Here is a 23,551-nt window from a genome sequence, read left to right on the forward strand (position 1 = left end):
TTTAGGAGTGATTTGTTTTTTAAATAATGTTTTTCTGTGGAGTCCCTATTGTTGTATTAACCCACACACTTTTCTCACCCACAGAGGAACAGAGGCGTCGCCAAGAGGTGGCGGATGTTGTGGGGCAGATGCGCCACCATGTAATCGGCCTTCTGGTGGCCCTCGACCGACTGTCTGGCCTCCTTCGGCATTAGATTTTTTTTTTTGGTTGTATTTTCCCAATAAAATTTTAAAGACAAATATACGTTGTGGATCATTTTTAAAAACCAAAACCAAGATAGTTTAGCCTGACATAAGTTCCTGCAAGGATTTCCCTTTTGTAAAAGTTAGATTGTGTTTTGTCTTTGTATGTCAAACAGACACCAGAAACACATAACAGTAACAATGTAATTTCCCTTTTTGGGTGTAGTGTCAATTTCAGATTTCTACATTTTCCAGGTTCCTACTTGGTGCGCAAGCTGCTTAGGCCAATCTTACAAATCCCAAGGTTGGGCCAGGCTTCCTTTTGTTGTGGATTTGAAAGCTGAAAACATATTTCAGTTTTGCTCATCTGGCGTCAGTACTGGTTTACCCCTTAGTCAAATGTAACTTGTGTTAACCTGGTTACACTTGCTGTTAACGTCCCAAAAAAGGAAGACCATTTCACTCTTCAAACATTTATTCACCACATAACAGAGCAAACAAAGTGGTCACTCCCCAAAAAAATACACAGTGATAAATTCAAATACAACACATACCAAGAAAAAAATAAATAAAAACACAAAATCAAGAACTGGTTGACGAAGGACCATGCCAACATGATTCCACAAACATGGCGTTGCGATATGGGTTCCAGAATATATGCCCAAAAGGACCAGATCCAGGTTTGGTAAGGGTAGCAGGAAGTAGTGAGCGTTGGAGTGCCAAAGATTATGTGAACAAACAGAAGATGGTGAGAAAAATAAAAATTAATTAGATGTTTGCCCAAAAAAAAAAACACATTAGGTATAAACACTGGAGTTTTGAACAAACTTACCTAAAAAATCTGGCCACCACATCATCGCGTATGGCCCCCCCACATACTGACCTTCGACCAACCTCGGGGGGGCCATCCTCAGGTAAGGCATCCTCTGGCTGCATTGGGACACCACTCCTTATGGCAATGTTGTGAAATATCCCACACAGGACCACAATTTTAGACACCATATCCGGCACATACATGAGCTCGCCACCAGAGCGGTGGAGGCATCTGAATCGGCCTTTTAAAAGGCCGATACAGCGCTCCACCACTTGCCTGGTGGCTGTAAGTGCGGAATTATACGCACTTTGTGGCCCTGGTGTGGGAGCCAAATAAGGAGTGAGCAGCCAGGACATGCAAGGGTATCCACTGTCTCCTGTGAACAAAAATAGACCACATCAGGAACACTGTGTATCAAGCTTAACATTGTTATGTACTAAAGGTCTCCACTTACCCAGAAGCCACGCATCACCAGCTTGTAGGTTGGTTAATTTCTGCCATATCCCTGATTGCCGGATGACGAAGGAGTCATGAGCACTTCCGGGTAATTTAGCATTCAGGGACAGGATCTGGAGGGAGGCATCACATACCACCATTACATTCAGGGAGTGATAGTGTTTCCTGTTTCTAAATATGGCCTCCAGCCGTGCTGGAGGCTGAAGTGGTATGTGAGTACCATCCACAACCCCTATGATGTGTGGGAAGCCAGCTATTTGGTAAAAATTGGCCTTGGCCACACTAAGGGCACCCATATCCAAAGGCATTTGAATAAAATGATGGAGGTGCTTGAAAAGTGCCTCCATCACTGCCCTCAGGATCCGGGAAAAGGAGGATTGGGAGATGCCCGCCACTATTCCGACCGTTGTTTGAAACGATCCTGAGGCACAGAAATGTAACACCGCCATAAATTGCGTCAGTGGTGGTATTGCTGTTGGACTGTCAATTTGCCGCTCAAGATCACTTTCTATTAATGAGAGAGTGTCTATGATGATTTTGGGAGGTAGACGGTAGCGTCTTAAAACCTCATCATCGGGCATTCCAAAAAGGGTGACACGTGTTCGAAATATCTGGGGCCTTGCATGCCTACGATGCCTACGCCTGGGACGAGTTTGAGGTTGGTCGTCTTCCGGGAGCAGGGCCAGAACAATTCGCCCCAGATCTATCTGAAATTCAAAGTTCACTATGTAAGGCTTTTGACCCACCCCAAAAGTAAGAAAAAAAAACTTAGCTTTCTGATACCATCCATAGCTGCTTACATGCCGGGGTATTGTCATGATATGTATAAACTGTAAAAAAGGCAACAATGAGACGTCAAAAATGTAAAGGGTTTTTTTTTAGGTAAAAAATTGTTGCAAGCCAACACAGAAAATAACGGAAAAACACATTTGGCCATCGCTGAAAACTACATTGCACACCGTACGTCAAATAGGGTTCAAATGGACCCAAAAAATGGAAAAGGGAAAAGCAAAACTGGATTATATGATGAATAAGCCGTCCAAAATGCGGTAAATTATTCGCAAATGCAAGTCACTACACCAACAGTCCAAAATGCGGAAAATTATTCGCAAATGCAAGTCACTACACCAACAGTCCAAAATGCGGAAAATTATTCGCAAATGCAAGTCACTACACCAACAGTCCAAAATGCGGAAAATTATTCGCAAATGCAAGTCACTACACCAACAGTCCAAAATGCGGTAAATTATTCGCAAATGCAAGTCACTACACCAACAGTCCAAAATGCGGTAATTCATTCGCAAATGCAAGTCACTACACCAACAGTCCAAAATGGGATAAATTATTCGCAAATGCAAGTCACTACACCAACAGTCCAAAATGCGGAAAATTATTCGCAAATGCAAGTCACTACACCAACAGTCCAAAATGCGGAAAATTATTCGCAAATGCAAGTCACTACACCAACAGTCCAAAATGCGGTAAATTATTCGCAAATGCAAGTCACTACACCAACAGTCCAAAATGCGGTAATTCATTCGCAAATGCAAGTCACTACACCAACAGTCCAAAATGGGATAAATTATTCGCAAATGCAAGTCACTACACCAACAGTCCAAAATGCGGTAATTCATTCGCAAATGCAAGACAAAAAATGGACTTACCCAACTCGAATATATAAGATGTCCTCAAAAAACTTCTTTGGGTCCGAAAACAAAAAAAAACTAACAAATATGAAATGAGTGTTAAACAAATTAACTAACCACAAAACAGAAGAATACAACAATTGGCCACAAATTTGAATGCACAAAACTTACCAAATCAGGAAAGGATGTTGAAAAAATGAAAAAAATGCGAACGGAAAAACAAAAGAAATGTAGCAAAAACAAACAAAAAAACAACTCTCCAAATTCCTCCAAACGCAACCAACCAACCAAATCCAAACCACTTCAGCGACAACACTCCAACAACCCCACCTCGAATCCACACACACCAAGCCATAAATAGTGTTTATTTTCCCGCACAAATTAAGGATGAATCATAGGGACGCACAATCAATGATGCGGCCGCAATCTAACGACGCATGTATAAATACGTCACAAAATCACATAGAATTTCTGGATGATTTCATGCTGGAAGCAGAGACATGGCTTCAAACCAGGGAAACAATGGTCAAAATTGCGGCGGTAAGGCCTTCATGCATTTTGTGTCAATGAGTATTTTAAAACATAATATTGTGCAAGTTGTGAAGTGGCTAAATCTGCATATTTACCCAAATAGGTGAGGAGGATGACATGGAAGAGACTGCTGGCCCCAGTCAACCCGCCAAAGCTGCAAAAAAAAAAAGGCAGCCACATTTCACAAGCAAGGAGATGGAGGTTTTGATCCAGAAGTGCGTTGACATCCTGCCCCAGGCAGCCAGGAATATGAGCCAAAGCCAGAAGTGGAGAATGTGGGAGGAGGTCGCCGTTGCTGTCAATAGGGTGGGTGATTATGTCCGTCTAGCCCGGGATGTCAAACGGCGGTAAGTAAACACTTTCCCATCCTATAAACAAACCCCATTGTTAAAAAAAGGATAATGGTTCCAAATTCATTCCACAGATGGGCAGACTTCAAATATCGTCTAAAGCAAAAACTTGCCGACAGGGCTAGGCATGCAAGGGGGACAGGTGGGGGTCCCACCCCTGTGTCATTGGAGTTGACAGACTTAGAAGAGATGGCACAGGGGTGTGTGCAGGCTGTGGAGGTGTTTGGCGTGTCCAACATGGATACGGACATGCCAGACTTTGCGGCTCCTCATGTTGGCCAAGGTAAGTCTTGTGATGTCACCATCTCAGAAATGCTATTGTGCCAATATGTAGATTCTAATGTGAGTCTTTTCTCCAATTTCCTAACAGAGACAGAGGCGGATGAGTCTGCTCCAGAGGGGAGCCTTGGCCGCAGAATTTCTGCTGACTCTGCAGGGGAGGAACCAGTACATCCGGCTGAGGACCCTGCAGAAGCCAGTCCAGGGCGTGCCCCCTCGCAGGCAGTGGGCCTCCTCACAGAACTCAATTTTAAATCGGATTGCCATACGGAGATTCTGCAGAGGATGGACGCCAGTCTGATACGGGTGGCTGAGGCCCTGGAGCAAAATGCTGCGGCCAACGTGACCATTGCTCAGGCCCTGGCGGAAAATACCAGGGCCAACATCCGCATCGCCGATGCCCTGGAGCAGCTCGTTCGCCAGCACATGGTGGAGCCGACCTCCCTTCCTGCCGGAACATCCAGATCCTCCACCTCTGGCACAACATCAGGCAATCCTCCAAATGTGCCTAGCCCTGTGCCTAGTCCAGAGGCCACAACATCTGCCTCTGGACAGGCCAGCCCGATGGCATCCCGGACCCGGTCTGGCGCCCACCCTCACCCATCCAAACGGCCGAGAAAACGGTGACAGCAATGGCGACTTTTCCCACTTTCCTTCTGTGCTTGGCTCATATTCCTTTCTGGTCAAAACTTCCCTCTCCTTTCTTGTGAAATGTTTTTAAATTTTGTATTTACGATTATGTTAGTAGTTATGTTTTTTTTTTTTTTAGATCAAATATCTTGGCCACAAAAAAAGGCAATACAATATTATGCCAATTTGTTTGTGTGTAAACAATAAATTTTACAAAAAAAACAGACATTGTATTGTGACATTATTGTACAAATGGGTTACATTTAATCCTGGCCTTAAACGCAAAAACTGACCCTCTTATGTTAAAAAAAAGGCCTCTTTAAGGAACGTTTAAAAAAACACATAGCGATGCAAATTCCACAGTAAACCAAAAAAAAGGGGAGCTAATTAAAAGATGATGACATTATTTTTACAATAGGCCATAACCACCAAATTGTAGTCAAAAAAAAAACACAAAAATGTACGCTAATTGATTATGTAATCATGACATTAGCAGCTCTGATTTCCACCTGCGTACGCTTTTGTGCTATCCCAATAAACTGCTTTCCAAACACATACCAAGCCGGATTTCAATCCAACACTAATTACTTTACTGACCAGCCACGATTAATCGCAGCACCATCGTGGAGTCCCGGGACGGAGGAGAAGGCCATCGCCAATGTGGTCGAGTAATCCTGACCCTAAGCTGTGCGAGCATTTTGAAGGGAAAGCGGATGTTTCAGTGACGTATGAGACGGTCCGAACACATTTGACGTTCGCATCTGCTAATGTATGTACGCCCCAAAAACGCTTCGCCACGCCTGCGTTTTGTCATCTCCACCCCCGTCAACACCCAAAAACGCCCTGTTCTGTCAATCACATTTGACATGTCACTTCCTGTACGCTATTTTAGGAACGAGAGAAAAAAAGCTCGCAATTTGCCGTACGCGCATGCGCGGTGTAACCCCGACGCATGCGCGGTTAGTCAACATCGGAACGCAACGAGCGTACTGTTGTTAACGTGCGGCTCTGAATGAGGGCCATTGTCTATATGAAGGACACAAAGGCACTTCTGTAGACTGTGTTTCATTTTGTTGAACTTGAAGGGTATCTCCATGCTAAATATTTATTTTTTCTTAAAGAAATACCACTTGTAACACTAAAGGGTCTATCAGTGGATGATGGCAGTGAATCGGCAGTAACTATTACTGTATGTATTATTGCAAATTTCAGTAATACATAATGATGTACTGCCACAAGTTACCATGTCAGGGCTCCTCTGGGAAAATAAATGCTACTATGCAAGGGCCTCTGTCTGTCAATAGCAGCCTAACACTGCCGACAAACATGGTGGTTTGGTCTGACAGGGCTCCAGCAAAAGTCTCTCTTGTGCAATGTGCTGTCGTAGCCATTCACTACAGAGTTGGCTCATGAACGCTTCATAAATAGACCCCTGAGTATGAATTCTGTATTTCCGGACCACTAAATGCTGCTGTACTGTGTACTTTTATTAGATTTAGCTTTTTCATTCGTATATTTATCACAAGTTTATATTCACCAACACAAAGTTGGTCTCCATAGTCCGTTGAGTCTAAAGCAGAGAGCACAGAAGTGATGATGTAAAGAAACATGACATTAACACCTGGCCAAAAAGTACAGAAGTACGTCAGAGACAAAGTAATTCACTAAGCAAAAGTGGCAGGAATGTGGGAGTGTATATACTATCCATTAAACCAGAGGCATTTGCAGGACCAAATTAACAATGGGATGGATGGGACTACAGCTCCAGGCCTCTACGTAAACATAGGCCCATCATCATGCCAAGTAAGATATATATATAGATTTTACGGTATGGTATGAACCATAATTAATGTAGGACCCCAAATTTGTCTCATCACTTGAGACTGGTACAGCAGACTGCCTTTGTTTGAAGAGAGAAGTTTTGTTTTTACATATTTAGAGAGACATTGTGACTGTAGGGGATGAACACACCACATGGCACTGGCCACATTTAAACAGTACTGGTTTCAGCTGCTCTGCTTCTCAAAATAGTCCTTTTATAATTTCCAGCCCCAGGCCAATATGCCCCTTAGGGGCCTATGTATCAAAGCTTGATGAGAAATAAAATTGTGAGAGAAAAAGTATTAACCAATCAGCTCCTAACTGTCATTTTCAAACACAGCCTATAAAATATAAGTTAGAAGCGGATTGGTTGGTGATTTATAGCTCACAATTTTCTCTCTCATCAAGCTGTGATACTGTACATAGACCCCGTAATCCGTCAATGGGCATTTGAAGGTTGAATTTGTTCACAGATATATCACATCTGCTCTGCAGCACAGCAGATGGCAGATATATATATATATATATGCAGATATATCGGCACATCTGGCTTTGTGTACGGGCAGTCAGCCGACAGCCCATACACTTGCCTGACAGCTCAACTGGGCGGTCAAATTCAAATTCCATACCAGTTGTGATGTCAGGGAACACACATTGAGTGGCCGATCGGTAAGTCTGTATAGCTTACCTCATCGGCCGTTGTGTCAGCGGATCCGCCAGTTGGTGGATCGGTAGGCACAGTGTGTACCCAGCTTAAGTATGTGTAAGCACATGTCCTGGGAGGGTTTGAATACTAAAAAGATACATCTACTAATCCAGAGGTTTCCATGCAATTTACTAAAGACAAAAACATCAAATAGAGTGAATGAAAACTGTATGATCTTTGTATAAAAAGCATCCCATTTATCAAGAGGCAAAACTGCATGGCAAAGTATCACCAATAGTAAAAAAATAAATAAAAAAAGGATGTGTTTGCGACCGACAGACGATATAGGGCTTTATTCATTACGGATCGCAACTGCGAATGTAATAGCGATTACGCACGCAGTCTCACTGCGATATGCTAATCCATTGCGATCGCTATGTCGTTGTAGAACATCATAAGGACATCCACCTTACCTTACACACATTCGTAATGTTTAGCAAGACTGCAAAACCACTGATAACATCAAGTACAATCGGAGCCTCACGTACTCTTGCACAAGCTCTGGCCTTACTCCGGAATTGCTAACCTCATTGCACGCACTGAGTACTCGAGCAGCGTATGGCATCACAGTGGGTAATTTATCCACGCCCCTGCAACAGCGTTCAAATGCCCTGGCACGCCTGCGCTTCGACAACCCCCCCCCAGTCACCTCCCACTTCCTGTCAACCACTCTGTGATGGGTCTGCATAGTCATTGCGATCGCTGTCCCGATCGCAGCGACTGATTCGCGCACTGCAATGCATACGCAACAGTCGACCGATTGCATGTGTAATGGCATTTGCGATCCTTGCTGAATCAGGCCCATAGTTCAAACTGTCCATCACACGCTATTAACGAGCTCACTAGAGACGAAGGCCGTGTATGCGGATCGGAAAGATATCATCCATATCGCTCAGTGAGTACCCTCAATTGGGTGTTCACGCGCGTTGTCATCGTCCCATCTGAGGTGCTGAACGTCAGATGGACCGACCATGTTGACGACAACATGCAGGTGAATGTGGGATGGAAGGGTATATCGTACACCGGATCGTGCAGTGTGTATGGCCATCCAATATATCGTTCCATCGGCCGTCAGGTCAGCTGGGAGATACACGTCGTTCTGATGTGTACACTGCCTAATTCATTTTGCATTTAAACTTATTACATGATGAGTGAATTAGTTATAGTGCACACTTGTGGCATTACAAGTACTTGCTAAAACCCCCATTCATAGGACCTGATCCAATGTGTAGTAGGCTGGGTTATTAGGTAATGGAGGGGGAGGGGGGAATGCATGTTTCACAACCAGTTCTACTACTATGCATTCTGTAAAAAACCACATGCGGTGTAGGAGCTTTTCTCACCACTACATATTGGATATGGTTTATATTTAAACCCAACAGACCGCAGAATAACAAATACTGTAGTTTGGATCTGAAAAATGCACCCGATATATCGTGGTTTGAAACTACATAATAAACCACAGTTTAAGCAGTTACCCTTAAGCTGTGTACACACTATACGATGTGTACCAAGCCAACAATGTAATGTAACGATACATCGCAACCTCCGTACACACTGCATGATCCAGTGTACGGTGCAGCAGATGGGATGATCCGTAAGATATATCATTCTGATCCGCGTCGGAATGAAATATCGTACGATATATCTTATAGTGTGTGTGTACCCAGCTTTACCTATAAGGTCTGACAGCTACTGCTCTTCTGTATCAGAGAGAGTCTCGGCGTGTGACATCACAGCGCAGCACCACACTGCAAGTAGTCACCAGTGGCGTAAGTTCATCCCAGATGCCCAGAGGCAAGTTATACTTTGGTGCCCCCCCCCCAATTCGCATACAGACAGGCTATAGATAAATGGAGGATGCAGCTGACGGTCTGACATGGAGCTCTCCACTAGTGTATGGTGGCTTCTCAGGTGCCAGGAAGGGGTGTCATGTATTGGACGACCGTGATGGTACACCCTGGGTACATATTGTAGTTACAGCCCTAAGTGGGGTGAATATGTTGTGGACAATGGAGAAGGTGCCCCTTCAGAGCTGGAGCCTGGCGGCAGGTGCCTCCATTGTCTCCCATAGTTCTGCCCCTGGTAGTCACTAACACACAGAAGCAGCAGCTAACAGCATAAATACAGACTGTGGTTCCAAGGACTCAGACTTACCTCATACATCTTGTTTCTGGAGTCATTCAAAAGTTATTCCTGTGTGGACATCATCGGTAATATACCCATCAATTCTATTAAGCTGATCACAGTAGGAGACTAATGTGACTTTTTTTTTTGGTGATATTAGCTATACTAAATGCTGGATATTTTTACATAAGCTGCTGCATATTTCCAGCCCAATTAAGAGCTTATGTATTATGCAACTTATACCCCTTTCAGATATACAACAGAAACCCAGGTTTTTGCTATGTGTGAACAGAAACAACCTGGGTCGAAGTCCTGGGTCCATGACCCTGCTCTGTACCAGGGTCCTTGCCGACCCTGCCTATCTACCAGAAACAACCTGGGTCGAAGCCCTGGGTCCATGACCTGCATGCTGGGTCCTTGCCGACCCTGACTATCTATCGAACATGCCCATCAACCTGACTACGGTCGTCAGGTTCGGCATGTTAATAGATAGGGAGGTTGGGCTCCTGCACTGAAGACGTTTAGGGAACATCTTTCAGTGCGGTGCCCGCACCTCAGCGACATGACAGTCTGAACGCTGGACGTTCAGACTTTCATGTCGTTAACTGGATTGGCCCCTCTAGTGGATCTACATTCATTATCCCTATGTTTTTATTTGTACAGATTTATTTTTGATTAATACCACTTTCAGACAGAAAATGGCAAAGAACCCGTATTTTTCCTAACTTTTGCATACCGGGTTGTTTTGCCATTCTCTGTCTGTACCCCCTTCAGACAGAAGAGCAAATTACCAGGTCAAAAATTTCAACCCGGTAATTTTCTGATTTACACGGGTATTTCTTCTGTCTGAAAGGGTCAACCTGGGAATAAATTCCCGTGTCTCCGACCCTGGTAAATTCCTGAGTCGAAGTCCCGGGAATTTAGACCCGGGAAGACCCTTTCAGACAGAAAAAGGTCCTGTGTAAATCATCAAATTACTGGGTTGAAATGTATAACCCTGTAATTTGGATTTCTGTCTGAAAGGGGTATTAATGTGTTTTTTTATCCCATCCACCAAATTACGCTTATTTAATTTGTGTAGTAAAAGATATCTATGTCAAAATATATCTATTGCCTCAGCACTGTTCAATTTTTTTTATCAGTAGGTAAACTAGGAAAGTGCTGGTTATTTAAATAATTGAGCACATCCCCTCTTTCCAATTGACAGGCCATGAGTGAGGAATGTGTTTACTTTTTAATTGTTGAAACTGAAACTACTGCACAGACTCCATGTTCTTCCAGGGAGGTTTATTCCCGGTTCCAAGATAGCCGCTGACCTAAGTACTCGCCATCTTGTCACCATGTTAGAGCACCACATTGGGAGACAGTAGTCTTCCACTTAACTCCAGTAAGACCTGTGTTTACCTATAGCCAAAGATGTTCCAGTATCCTGCACCTCTACCCACAAGCTCCATACACTCATCGGCTGATGAGCTGTGTGACATTCCTCTCCGCTAATCCCGCACCAGACGCTTTGCCGCCCCACAGTCGCCCAGCTCTGGCCCTCACTCACCTGAGTGTCCTGCGTGCTGGCCCGTGCTCCTCCTGGGTCCTCTGCCTATTCATCTTCCGGGTGCAGGGAGGAGAAGGAGGAGCCCAGGACTTCCTGCACAGGTCACCAGCCTAGGGACAGGATGTACAAAAGGAAAAATACGGTAAAATCCTGTTTTCGGGGGTTTTACTGCATTTCCATATGTACTAAGCCCCGGCCACCCTATTATCGTTGCGAAGGGTAACGCCAGAAAAACCTGGCGTTACCCTATAGAAGCCTATGGGCTTCTTACCGCACCCGCAGCTGCCTCACTGCCCCGCAGTCGCCCAGCACTGCCCCCCACTCACTTGAGTGTCCTGGTCGCTGGCCCATACTCCTCCTGAGTCCTCCGCCTCCTCCTCATCCTAATCTTCTTCCGAGTGCAGGGAGGAGGAGGAAGAGGAATGCGGCACTTTCTGCACATGTGACCAGCAGAAAGCTCCCGGGGCTCAGAGGGGGTGGGGTCCCACGGAGACCCCCTCACCTGGCAACGGCTGCTTCGCAAAGGGCAGCTCTTATTGCAAGAGCTGTCCTTTGCTATACTAATCGCATACAGTCAGGTGCATAAATATTGGGACATTGACAGAATTTTCATATTTTGGCCTCTATTCACCACCACAATGGCTTTGAAATGAAACAAACAAGATGTGCTTTAACTGCAGACTTTCAGATTTAACTGGCGCACAGCTTAGTAAATAGACCCCACAGTGTTTTAAGTGTTGTTGAATTACTGTAGGTAACCGTCTTGATTTGTCTATATGTACTGCCAGCTATGACTATAAAGACACTACACTTTTTTTTTGTTACAGATGTTATCAATAAATAAAGTCATCTTTCCTCACTTACCGGTGCTTTAAAAAATTTGCGGTCAGGCAAGCAGGTGAAGAAAACATTTTGCTTATTTCCCTGCAAAAGAGAATTGTAATTATTATCTGAGAAACATTATTATTTATTCTTACTGCCGAAAATTAGATCAGCAACTATTCTAGGTGAGGTTTATGACAGAGGGAGCACTGGGGGTCTCAGGTCTTGCAAGAGTTAATGAAGTAGATGTCTTCAGAGTTTTATTATTTGTACCTGTTCCAGCCAATCATATCTTATGATGTTCAGGCAAAACATCTCATCAACTTATCTTATCTTATAGAGGAAATAATTGTAGATAGAGAAAAAAATAAAAAATATATGTTTGGCATAATAGATATTTTATTTAAGTTACCATTATTATTATTATTCTTTTATTTTTAAAGGCAGCACAAAGTGTAAGCTGTGCCGTAAAAGGTATACAAAGAAAACAGTAACAGTATCAGGGTATAAATACAATATACAATGGACGATCATAGCTAAAATACCAAACACCACAATACAGACTGGGGAGGACAAGCGGCAGGGGCAGGGGTAGGGCAACTTGCTGAAGTAAGCAGGAGCATACAGAAACAAGTCGATTCAATGCTCAGTGATCCTATACCCAACCAGGGGCATATCTATAATGGGTGCAGGGTGTGCGGTGCACATGGGCCCCTGGGTCCAGGGGGGCCCCGCACCTCACACCCTGCACCCATATTATTTACAACTTACCTCTCTTAGGTACCGCATCCGGTCTGACAGCGCTGCTTAATAACGCCGGAAAATGGGCACGCATCCATTTTTCCGGTGTTTTTCGCATGAGCGGTGTCGAAGTCAAATAATTGGTTATGATCATTTAGAATTATTATCTGACGATCTAGTCGTTTATGGGCTGATAAAGAGTATATTGGATGCTACTCTGCGTCGGAAGCAAGCTGATGCGCACAAATTCGTATATATATATATAAATCCAAGGTTTAGCCAAGTGTGTGAGAACCAGGAGTATGTCTGTGACAAGTAATTAAAAATACACAAAGATACTGTGAGTGTTTGCATATATATTGAGAAGCTCCGCATACAGATACAATATGTCTGTGGCAATTGAAGTGTAACACAGACACTGATATGCTCAGAGGAAGTGTTCTGAATGTAGAGTTAGAAACAATTGTCAGAAGTTTGATCATCATTAGCAATTGTATGCCTTGTGTCCAATGCTGATGTGGTTAAGAAGTACTGACAATTGTATTCTAAATAAGCACAAGAAAACCTTTGTTAAAGTTATCAGACTTCTTGACTAAGGCTTGCCCCACCTGTGAGCAGGACAAACTTAATTTTATATGACCTTTTGTAATTAGATTCAGACGGATATAATATCAAAAGTACCAGTTACTGGATAAAGCTATATATATATGTATATATATATATATTTTTTTTTTTCAATCCAAGGCACAAACACTAATGCACATTTGCACACACATGCATACACATAGACAATCGCATGTGTATCCACAATGCGAACACATAGACGCTCTTATGCTTATGCACATACCCACGAACATACCCTGTAACTATTTTAATATGAAGAAGCACAACGCACAACATTGTATTTAAGGTATACAACATGGTAGACATGGCATGTTTGGCACTATACTGACACCCTGTTTAATTCCAGATATTCGAATCTATCAGCGAGGGAATCGCATCTTGCGTTCAATGGTTATGGATTATAGGAAATTATTGGTTAGAATGTATACTCTGTATTTAGTGTGTTAAACCAGTTAAAGAAAGACAATGTAATCTCAAGACATTGTTGGAGAATTGGGACATACCCCTAGTGACAACATATGAACCATCCTATGAACTACAGCGTACTACAAAGACCAAGAGCAAGAACCAATGGAATTATGTTTGTCTGTCTACATTGTTGTTATCATGATCTGTAGGGTATATAACCTGCGCACCGGTGCCAGTCAGTAGCCATTCTCTTGGATGACCACAGACCTCAGGATTGACGACTGTATACTGAGACCGGTGCATATGCGTATGTATCAGGCTGTACCTTTTGTATTTAATTGTCTTTGCGCTAATTGTGATAGATCAAAGCGTGTAACTTACTTTTTGTTGCAAAAATAACTTTTTGTGCTTTGGAACCACAATCAAAGTCTGGAAAGCAATTATTTTTCTCTAGCGATTTAGGGGTATTCATAGCAGTAAGGAAATAGCTGGGAAAATGGCAGCTGCCCCATTTCCCCGGCGATCTGCGCATGCGCAGTAGACTCTGGGCACACTCTAGTTAGGAGATCAGGGCAATACAGTCACAGTCAATGAGCCCTCAAAGAGGACAGTTTGACATGTGATATGGGACCCAGCAACATTTTCTAGACATCTGCATCTAAGGAACTCATTTATAAATGCACACAAATGTAGTTTAATTACTGTTTTGTCTAACACGTATTTTTGTGTATGCACATATTTCTAAGATTTATGAATGTATTTTTATGGATGAGTACATGGGGATGTAGTTGATATCCCGCGCACTGAAGGCCAGCGTTCACAAAGGGTCAGGATCACGGCTCGACAATCCAGACGGCTGCGATCATGAAGGGTTAGACACTAGCGGGAGGGGTAGGCTGCAGGAGGGGAGGGTTAGGTTTAGTGGAAGAGTTAAATTACTTACCTGCAGGCGTCGGTATTTCATTCCGGCACCGGGATTTCCACCGCTGGCATTCTGTGCGCCAGGATCTTGTACACAAACCAGTGCATGGATATGTGGCCAAGAGAGTCATGTCCGCGGGGACATTAAACGTTTCATGGTCTATTGGAAGATTTTTCTTTGCAGGGAGAGATTATGCAAATGACACAATGAAGGTGACACAGTGAAGGTGAGACACCTGCTGTATGAGGAGCACAGCTTTCTTTCCACTAAAGGATTTAAATATTCCACCATATTGGGCCTTCTTCTACATTTCCAATAGTGTACAGTTTTCTCCATCCATTTTTTGCCAAAAAGTGCATTTCTAGGTGCACTTTGACAAATGTAATAATAGTCATTCGGTATTATAAGAAATAATATATATCCTACAGTAAGTAAAGTCATCAGAGGGCCCTTCACATTTAAGTACTCTCTGACTATAATCTCATACCCTTGTGCAGAACTCCTTGTTTATTATTTTACAGGTATATAATGTAGATAAGGGGTATCGTTAATGTCCATACGAAATGGACCATGTGTGATTTAGAGTTATAGGGTCTATTTAAAAAGCAAAATGAAACGTACCACAAACAATTGCCGCTTTTCGCTTTACAATTATCTCCGTATTTATATAGGAGATTATAGGAGAAATGAAAAGGTGGATAAATCAGTGATTTCAAATAAATAGAGATAAAATAAAAAGTATGGCTTTGGCCAGCTAAAATGATGGAGAAAATATTTTTTTTGTTGATTATATAGACCCCACGGTCAGCTAAAGCTGGGTAGACACTGGCCAATATATCTGGTGCCCATCGGCCAGTGTGTACCAGCAATATATCTGAATGACGTTGTTCACAGACATATCGCATTGGCTGTGCTGCACAGCTGATGGACAGATATATCTGCAGAATATCTGTCCATCGGCAAGTGTGTACGGGAGGTCTGCAGACCGCCCGTACATATGCTGCGGCAGCCGCGGGGAGTGGGGCGGACGCCCCGCGGCCAGCGGGACCCGCGGCTGCCTGGAAGATGATGGCCAATCAGTGTGTATGAATGACCATCATCTACAGATATATTTGTAGATCACTCGATCTGCAGATATATCTGTTCAGTGAGTACCCAGCATAAGCTATTCCAGACAATAGAATAGACATTGCTATGTACAGTACGTGCAAATGATAGCTGATAGAACAATGCTACTTAATACCTTTTTGCATCCTGATGCTTTTCTTTCCCAGGTTTGGCATCAATCCATTTCATTACCATGGTGCTGTTCAGTTGGCAAATCTTTTGCAAGTTGTCACTTTGTAATGTTAGTTTATGGTTCTACAATAGAAGATATATAAAACATAATATTAAATCCAGCGCACACATATCAAGTTAATGTGGTTGTAGCATGAGAAGGGACTGATGTTCCTGTGCAATAACTTTATAAGACAGTATCTTCGTTTTCTGCAGAGTCCTTTATCTTATTTCGCACACACTCGGGCACACCTGGTATGGTATATACCAGTGGTTCCCAAACTTTTTTGAAAATGCGCACTGGAGTATGAGCATTTTTTTTTCATGGCACATCTGGGCAAAAAGTTTCTTATTGATAATTTCAGAAAAAAAGAAAATGAAGTAAATTGCGCTAATATGTCACCCTTAGGGCCCGTTATGTGGTGGTTGGCAGGGCAGCGCTTCTATTTGTCCACATTTTTTTAATTGGCAGCAATTAGCACTGACTGACTAACAATCATTTATTTTCTTACTGGACTACCAATACGGGGCACCCATGCAAGTGCCCTGAGACACCACATGGTGCCACAGCACCCAGTTTGGGAACCACTGGTATATACTATAAGTACAACACTGATTACTGAAAGGCATAAGACAGAGGGGACACAAACAGAATATTTAGAAATGAAACCTGTGCTTGTAGCGAGGATGTCACAAAGCTGACATTGTTTCCAGCAAAGATTTCTTTTACATGAATGTCGCTGAAGTCTGTAAAAATAAGGATTACATCAGTAAGTAATGCAACTAGTAAATCATAACGCGACTTTAGTTTTTTTGTATTTTGTAGAAAGTTGTAAAGAATTTGTAGTTACAAAAGTTATATACGGTTCTGTTTACACTGATTATAAATGTGTGCTAAATTTATTATTAAAATGTAACATTGATTTTTTTCTTTTCACATTAAAAAGCCATGTTTTTTCCTAGAAGTCAGCATTAGAACTTGTAATTCCAAATTCATCCATCTTATTAATCACGGACTTCCAAAATTCCTAATTTAAAAATCAGTTCCATACACATTATACGTACAATATGTATTTTATGAAACACCTGCTTTCCATTCATTTACATGAGTGAATGCGGACTGCATGGGATAAAGACACCACCGAGCGATTCTAGCTCAAATGACCACCACATCTCTGGGTGATGTACTGTACAGCCCACCCTTTTATTATATCAGCTAAAGCATCCTTCACCTGCAAATAACATCTTTTCCTTACTAATGGTAACCATAGAAGGGAACTTCATGAATTTCTCCATAATCTCTCGTCTGCTGTACTGTTTCATCATAAGCAACACATGGATAATCATTTTGCATTTCTAGATTTACTTTAGAACATTAATATACTTAGACAGAGACCGTATTTCTAAAGAATATCCACAGGACTCCATTATCTCTTTTTTTTTTGCTTGCAAAAAACCTAAAAAACAATAATATATTCTTGTGGGGACATCGAAGGTGGGATGATCAAACCAACGAAAACGCCATTTTCAGAGTTTTGACCACATTTTGTAATATAATGCATCCCGCCCCGATTTACAGATAGAGGGATACCCTTTCAATTCCAATGTGCGTACCCACCTTCTGCACCCCATATTTTGTGCAACAAATCTCTCTCCCCTGAACAGAAATGGACAAACCCTACACACGTATACCATAAGCAGTGATTACACAGAATTATTAGATGTTGTACATAGTTTTTTTCTATTAGGAAGGTAAAAATACTGTACCGTTTGGAGTGAACAAGCTGCTTATGTCCGGTGTCAATGTGAGCTGTGGTGGTTGATCATCACAGCCAGAAGTGTCTTCTGTCCTTGGTAGTCCATGACCAAACGATACAACGCGGTTTGTTGTGAAGACATACAATAATGTGTGATAGCTGGAATCACAAAACATGATTCTACTCAACAAAAGCGTGCACTGAACCGTGGCTATGTTTGTAAAGCCAAGTAAGAAAAATGTAGAGCAGCGTTCAACTGACACATTGTATGTGACAATTTAACTACATCTGCCTATGAGTCTATAGGCCAATTATAGATAAAAGTAAGTTAAGCATATGTTTGCTGAAAACAACCTCCCATGCCAATAAGGATTTCTCACAACAATAAAATACAGTTGGCAAATATAATGGAGGATAACCACAATCTAACTGCATGTGTGGTGATTGAGAGGCCAAGGTTTAGACTACCTGAGAACTGATTTGCATAATGAGCATTGCCTGGTGGGTTACATGAGCACATGAATGTATAAGTACAGCAAGGGTCAGATTAATTATCCACTAGGGCCCAGTGGGTGCTAAGGGGCCAGTGTGATACCCCCTGCCTGTATTATCAGCAATCTGTTGTTTTTTTCCCCTAAATGTTCAAAATCAATAATAAATCCGGTTCCAGACTCCAACCTCAGAGGGAGGGGGGCAAGGAAGATGATGGGCTTGGGTGCAGAAGAGGGATGTATTTATAATGGGTGCAGGGTGTGCCCCAGGGGGGCCCACACCGCACACGCTGCACCCATAAAACTTACATCTCTGGAGTCCCATGTCGGTTCCGGTGTCTGCGCCTGTAAAAACGGCTGGAAATTTGCAGTACAGGGAAAATGGCCGCCGTGGCCATTTTCCCGGTGACCTGTGCATGCGCTATAGACTCTAGACACTCTAGTGCCCAGAGTCTAAAAGTGCGGCACTGGCTGCACACCGCTCAGGGCAGACGGCTGCCGGACGGAGAGGAGGGGGCCCATGTCGGAGACTGCATACGGGCCCCCTCCTCTCTAGAAATGCCCCTGGTGCAGCACATTGGTGGAGAATGCAGAGTGATGAGAGCCAGCCGCCTTAGTAAAAAGGTCATGCTAAATCCCAGAAGACTCAGGGTCAGAGAATCATGTGCTGAGCTCTGACTGGAGGAGCTGGTCACATGCTCCTTTGACCCCTAAGGAACGTCAGCCTCACATGAGTTTGGTGGCTGAGGCCGGCACCAGCTGAGGTACGCTGGCCAGATAGTCGGAAGCAGTGATTTTCAACCGCAAGCAACCAATGTTTTCAGTCTGCATATGCTTTTTTGTGTCGCACTGCGCATGGGTCCAGATAGTAACCGCTAAAAAAAGTAGATTGCAGAGAGATGCAATTTTGGAGGGCATTTTTGGGAGGTAACAGGGGGGGCAGCTAGCCAGATGTTGGTGCGTGTTGGCCAGCAACTCAGTCTAAAGATGCAGTTGCGCTGACACAAGTAGCCAATGGCCATGTTCATATGGAGAATCATCTGCGCCTCAATAAGGATGGTGCATCTTAAAACACACAGCGACGGATTAGCGCTGCAGCCGGTGGGCGTCTCAGTAGGAAGACCATTGGCCACGGCATTAGCATAAAGACGGCAAAAGACACAGTCACTACTGCAACTGCCCTCACCTCTGAATCAGACCCATTGTCCTAGGATTCACCCAATGAAGAATGGGAGTGAGGGTAAAGTGTGATGTATGTAAATATGTAATGGGGACAAGTGAGTTGATTCAATGAAATTAAGAAAACAAATTAAATAAATCACTGGTCAGAATACAGTGATGTCAGAGCACAAAAAATATGCACATCTGATGGTTGTTGTGATCTGCACAGAAGTAACGTGAGCAGGTAATGCAACAGCTATAGTCGTACAGTGTATTCCTTCCTGACAACAAGAAAAACAGGAACTTGCTAAGAAACTAAATGTAAATTAGGGGTGTGCACCGGCCACTTTTCGTGTTTTGTGTTTTGGTTTTGGATCTGGATCTTTCCTCGTGTTTTGGATCTGGATTGGTTTTGCCAAAACCACCCTTCTGTGTTTTGGGTTTTGGATCTGTATTTTTTTTTTTTAAAAAGCATAAAAACAGCTAAAATCACAGAATGTGTGTGTTTTTCTGCTCCTGTGCTATTATTAACCTCAATAACCTTAATTTCCACTCATTTCCAGTCTATTCTGAACACCTCACACCTCACAATAGTGTTTTTATATCCAAAAGGTTGCACCGAGGTAGCTGGATGACTATGCTAAGAGATACGAGTGGGAGGCACAAACACGTGGTCCATCTAGGAGTGACACTGCAGTGGCAGACAGGATGGCAGTTTGAAAAACTAGGCCCCAAACAGTACATAATTCAAAGAAAAAAAAGAGGTGCAAGATGGAATTATCCTTGGGCCCTCCCACCGACCCTTATGTTGTATAAACAGGACATGCACACTTTAACAAACCAAACATTTCAGCGCCAGGGTCTGCCACACGACTGTGGCTGAAATGATTGGTTCGTTTGGGCCCCCACAAAACAAGCTGGCAATTAATCTGTCCCTGCACAAACTGGCTCTACAGAGGCAAGATGTCGTCCTCATCCTCCTCATCCACCGATTCCTCACCCTCTTCAGTGTTGTGTACATCCGCATCCTCACAGAGTATTAATTCGTCCCCACTGGAATCCACAACCACAGGTCCCTCTGTACGTTCGGGAGGCTGGTCTCCCTGGAAGAGTTGATAATTCATTTTATGAACATCATCTTCTCCACATTTTGTGGAAGCAACCTCCTACACCTTTCGCTGACAAGGTTCCCGGCTGCACTAAACACTCTTTCGGAGTACACACTGGAGGGGGGGCAACTCAGGTAAAATAGAGCCAGTTTGTACAGGGACCTCCAAATTGCTTCTTTTTCCTGCCAGTACAGGTACGGACTGTCTGACATGCCTACTTGGATGTTGTCACCGATGTAATCCTTTAACAGACAGACGCACGCTTGTCGCTGCTGCTTTAAGGATGCATGTGCGGCTACAGCCCACACATTTCACAAAGACAGAAAAAAAAAAAAGTATATTTTTATTGTTTGTGGAGCGCACTTTGAGGGTTACACCACCCTTTAACAGACAGACGCACGCTTGTCGCTGCTGCTTTGAGGACAGTATCATATGCAGTGACAGTAGACTTGTCAGAAATTGTTGGCACGTCCTTCAGTCCGGACCAGATGTCCAAACCGGCCCTTGACTTATGACACAGGCGCACGCTTGACGCTGCTACTGTGTTGATGCACGTGCGGCTACATCGCACACAAGTCACAAACACATAAAAAAAATTGTTTTTTATTTTTTGGAGCACTTTGAGGGTTACACCAAACTTTAACAGACAGACGCACGCTTGTCGCTGCTGCTTTGAGGATGCAAGTGCGGCTACAGCCCACACAATTCACAAAGACAGAAAAAAAAAGAATATTTTTATTGTTTGTGGAACGCACTTTGAGGGTTACACCACCCTTTAACAGACAGACGCACGCTTGTCGCTGCTGCTTTAAGGATGCAGGTGCGGCTACAGCCCACACATTTCACAAAGACAGAAAAAAAAATAAGAATTTTTTTATTGTTTGTGGAGCGCACTTTGAGGGTTACACCACCCTTTAACAGACAGACGCACGCTTGTCGCTGCTGCTTTAAGGATGCAGGTGCGGCTACAGCACACACATTTCACAAAGACAGAAAAAAAAATAAGAATTTTTTTATTGTTTGTGGAGCGCACTTTGAGGGTTACACCACCCTTTAACAGACAGACGCACGCTTGTCGCTGCTGCTTTAAGGATGCAGGTATGGCTACAGCCCACACATTTCACAAAGATAGAAAAAAAAATAAGAATTTTTTTATTGTAGGTGGAGTGCACTTTGAGGGTTACACCACCCTTTAACAGACAGACGCACGCTTGTCGCTGCTGCTTTAAGGATGCAGGTATGGCTACAGCCCACACATTTCACAAAGATAGAAAAAAAAATAAGAATTTTTTTATTGTACGTGGAGTGCACTTTGAGGGTTACACCACCCTTTAACAGACAGACGCATGCTTGTCGCTGCTGCTTTGAGGATGCAGGTGGAATCTAGACGGGATTTGGAACCGGGGACACACTACCTCCATCAATTGTCTAAATCCCACTGCACTATTGGCGGATACCGGACACACGTCTAACACCAACATAGCAGTCAAGGCCTCAGTTATACGTTTTGCTTCAGGATGACTGCTGTCGTACTTCATCCTCATCGCTAGGGACTGTTGGAAGGTCAATTGTTTAGTAAAAGTAGTGGTGTTCCTACTTCCTCTCTGGGATAATGAACAACTCCCAGCAGCAGCAACAGCACTAGGAGGAAGTGGTTCTTGATCTTTCCCTATTTTATTTTTATCGGAGAAAGTTTGGTCCTCCATTTATGTTATATTGATATATACGTGTGGCTAAGGTGCACACAAACACAGAAAATATTTTTTTATTTTTGTTGGAGAGTAGTGCACTTTGTGGGTTACACCACCCTTTAAGAAATGAGCCAGCTGTCTCTTTACTTATGGGACACCGGCGCACGCTTGGCGCTGCTCCTTTGTTGATGCACGTGCAGCCACAGTGCACACAATTCACAAACACAGAAAATATTTTTTTATTTGATTTGCAGTGTACTTTGGGGGTTACAGCACCCTCTAACGGCCAAGCCAGCCGGCCCTTTACTTATGACACAGGCGCACGCTTGACACTACTTTGTTGATGCACGTGCGGCTACTGCGCACACAATTCACAAACACAGAAAATATTTTTTTATTTGGTTTGGAGTGTACTTTGGGGGTTACAGCACCCTTTAATGGTCAAGCCAGCCGTCCCTTTACTTATGACACAGGCGCACGCTTGGCACTACTTTGTTGATGCACGTGCGGCTACTGCGCACACAATTCACAAACACAGAAAATAATTTTTTTTTTGGTTTGGACTGGAGTGTACTTTGGGGGTTACAGCACCCTTTAACGGTCAAGCCAGCCGGCCCTTTACTTATGACACAGGCGCACGCTTGGCACTACTTTCTTGATGCACGTGCGGCTACTGCGCACACAATTCACAAACAGAAAATATATATTTTTTTGGTTTGGAGTGTACTTTGGGGGTTACAGCACCCTTTAACGGTCAAGCCAGCCGGCCCTTTACTTATGACACAGGCGCACGCTTGGCACTACTTTGTTGATGCACGTGCGGCTACTGCGCACACAATTCACAAACACAGAAAATATATATTTTTTTGGTTTGGAGTGTACTTTGGGGGTTACAGCACCCTTTAATGGTCAAGCCAGCCGGCCCTTTACTTATGACACAGGCGCACGCTTGGCACTACTTTCTTGATGCACGTGCGGCTACTGCGCACACAATTCACAAACACAGAAAAAATATTTTGTTAGTTGGTTTGTAGTGTACTTTGGGGGTTACAGCACCCTTTAATGGTCAAGCCAGCCGGCCCTTTACTTATGACACAGGCGCACGCTTGGCACTACTTTGTTGATGCACGTGCGGCTACTGCGCACACAATTCACAAACACAGAAAAAATATTTTGTTAGTTGGTTTGTAGTGTACTTTGGGGGTTACAGCACCCTTTAATGGTCAAGCCAGCCGGCCCTTTACTTATGACACAGGCGCACGCTTGGCACTACTTTGTTGATGCACGTGCGGCTACTGCGCACACAATTCACAAACACAGAAAAAATATTATTTTTTTAGCACTTGGGGGGAGCACCCCTGATGGACAGAGCACCCCCTGGACAACACTACAGCACCCCTTTAGGACTGGGACACTGCACAGGACTTTGGAGTGGACACAGCCCCTATGGAG

The 23,551-nt window shown here is 43.5% G+C and overlaps 1 protein-coding gene across 3 annotated transcripts in view; it reads right to left on the bottom strand.

Annotated features, from left to right (window-relative positions):
* LOC148535181 (putative E3 ISG15--protein ligase HERC6) overlaps positions 1-23,551 on the bottom strand; it is a 157,615-nt gene that overhangs the window by 88,687 nt on the left and 45,377 nt on the right. For all 3 annotated transcript variants that reach the window (XR_015876088.1, XM_088464478.1, XM_088464477.1), the window contains exons 7-10: positions 17,658-17,806; positions 16,561-16,637; positions 15,856-15,974; positions 11,960-12,019 (exon numbers count right to left, since the gene is read on the bottom strand). Coding sequence is in view for 2 of the 3 variants with exons in the window: in XM_088464478.1 (XP_088320604.1) it covers positions 11,960-12,019; positions 15,856-15,974; positions 16,561-16,637; positions 17,658-17,806 (405 nt within the window). In the remaining variant the exon portion in view is untranslated. The remainder of the gene's footprint in view (positions 1-11,959; positions 12,020-15,855; positions 15,975-16,560; positions 16,638-17,657; positions 17,807-23,551) is intronic.

The sequence above is a fragment of the Taudactylus pleione genome, unplaced genomic scaffold (assembly GCF_031769625.1).
Source record: "Taudactylus pleione unplaced genomic scaffold, aTauple2 ptg000055l, whole genome shotgun sequence".
NCBI classification, from domain to species: Eukaryota; Metazoa; Chordata; class Amphibia; order Anura; family Myobatrachidae; genus Taudactylus; species Taudactylus pleione.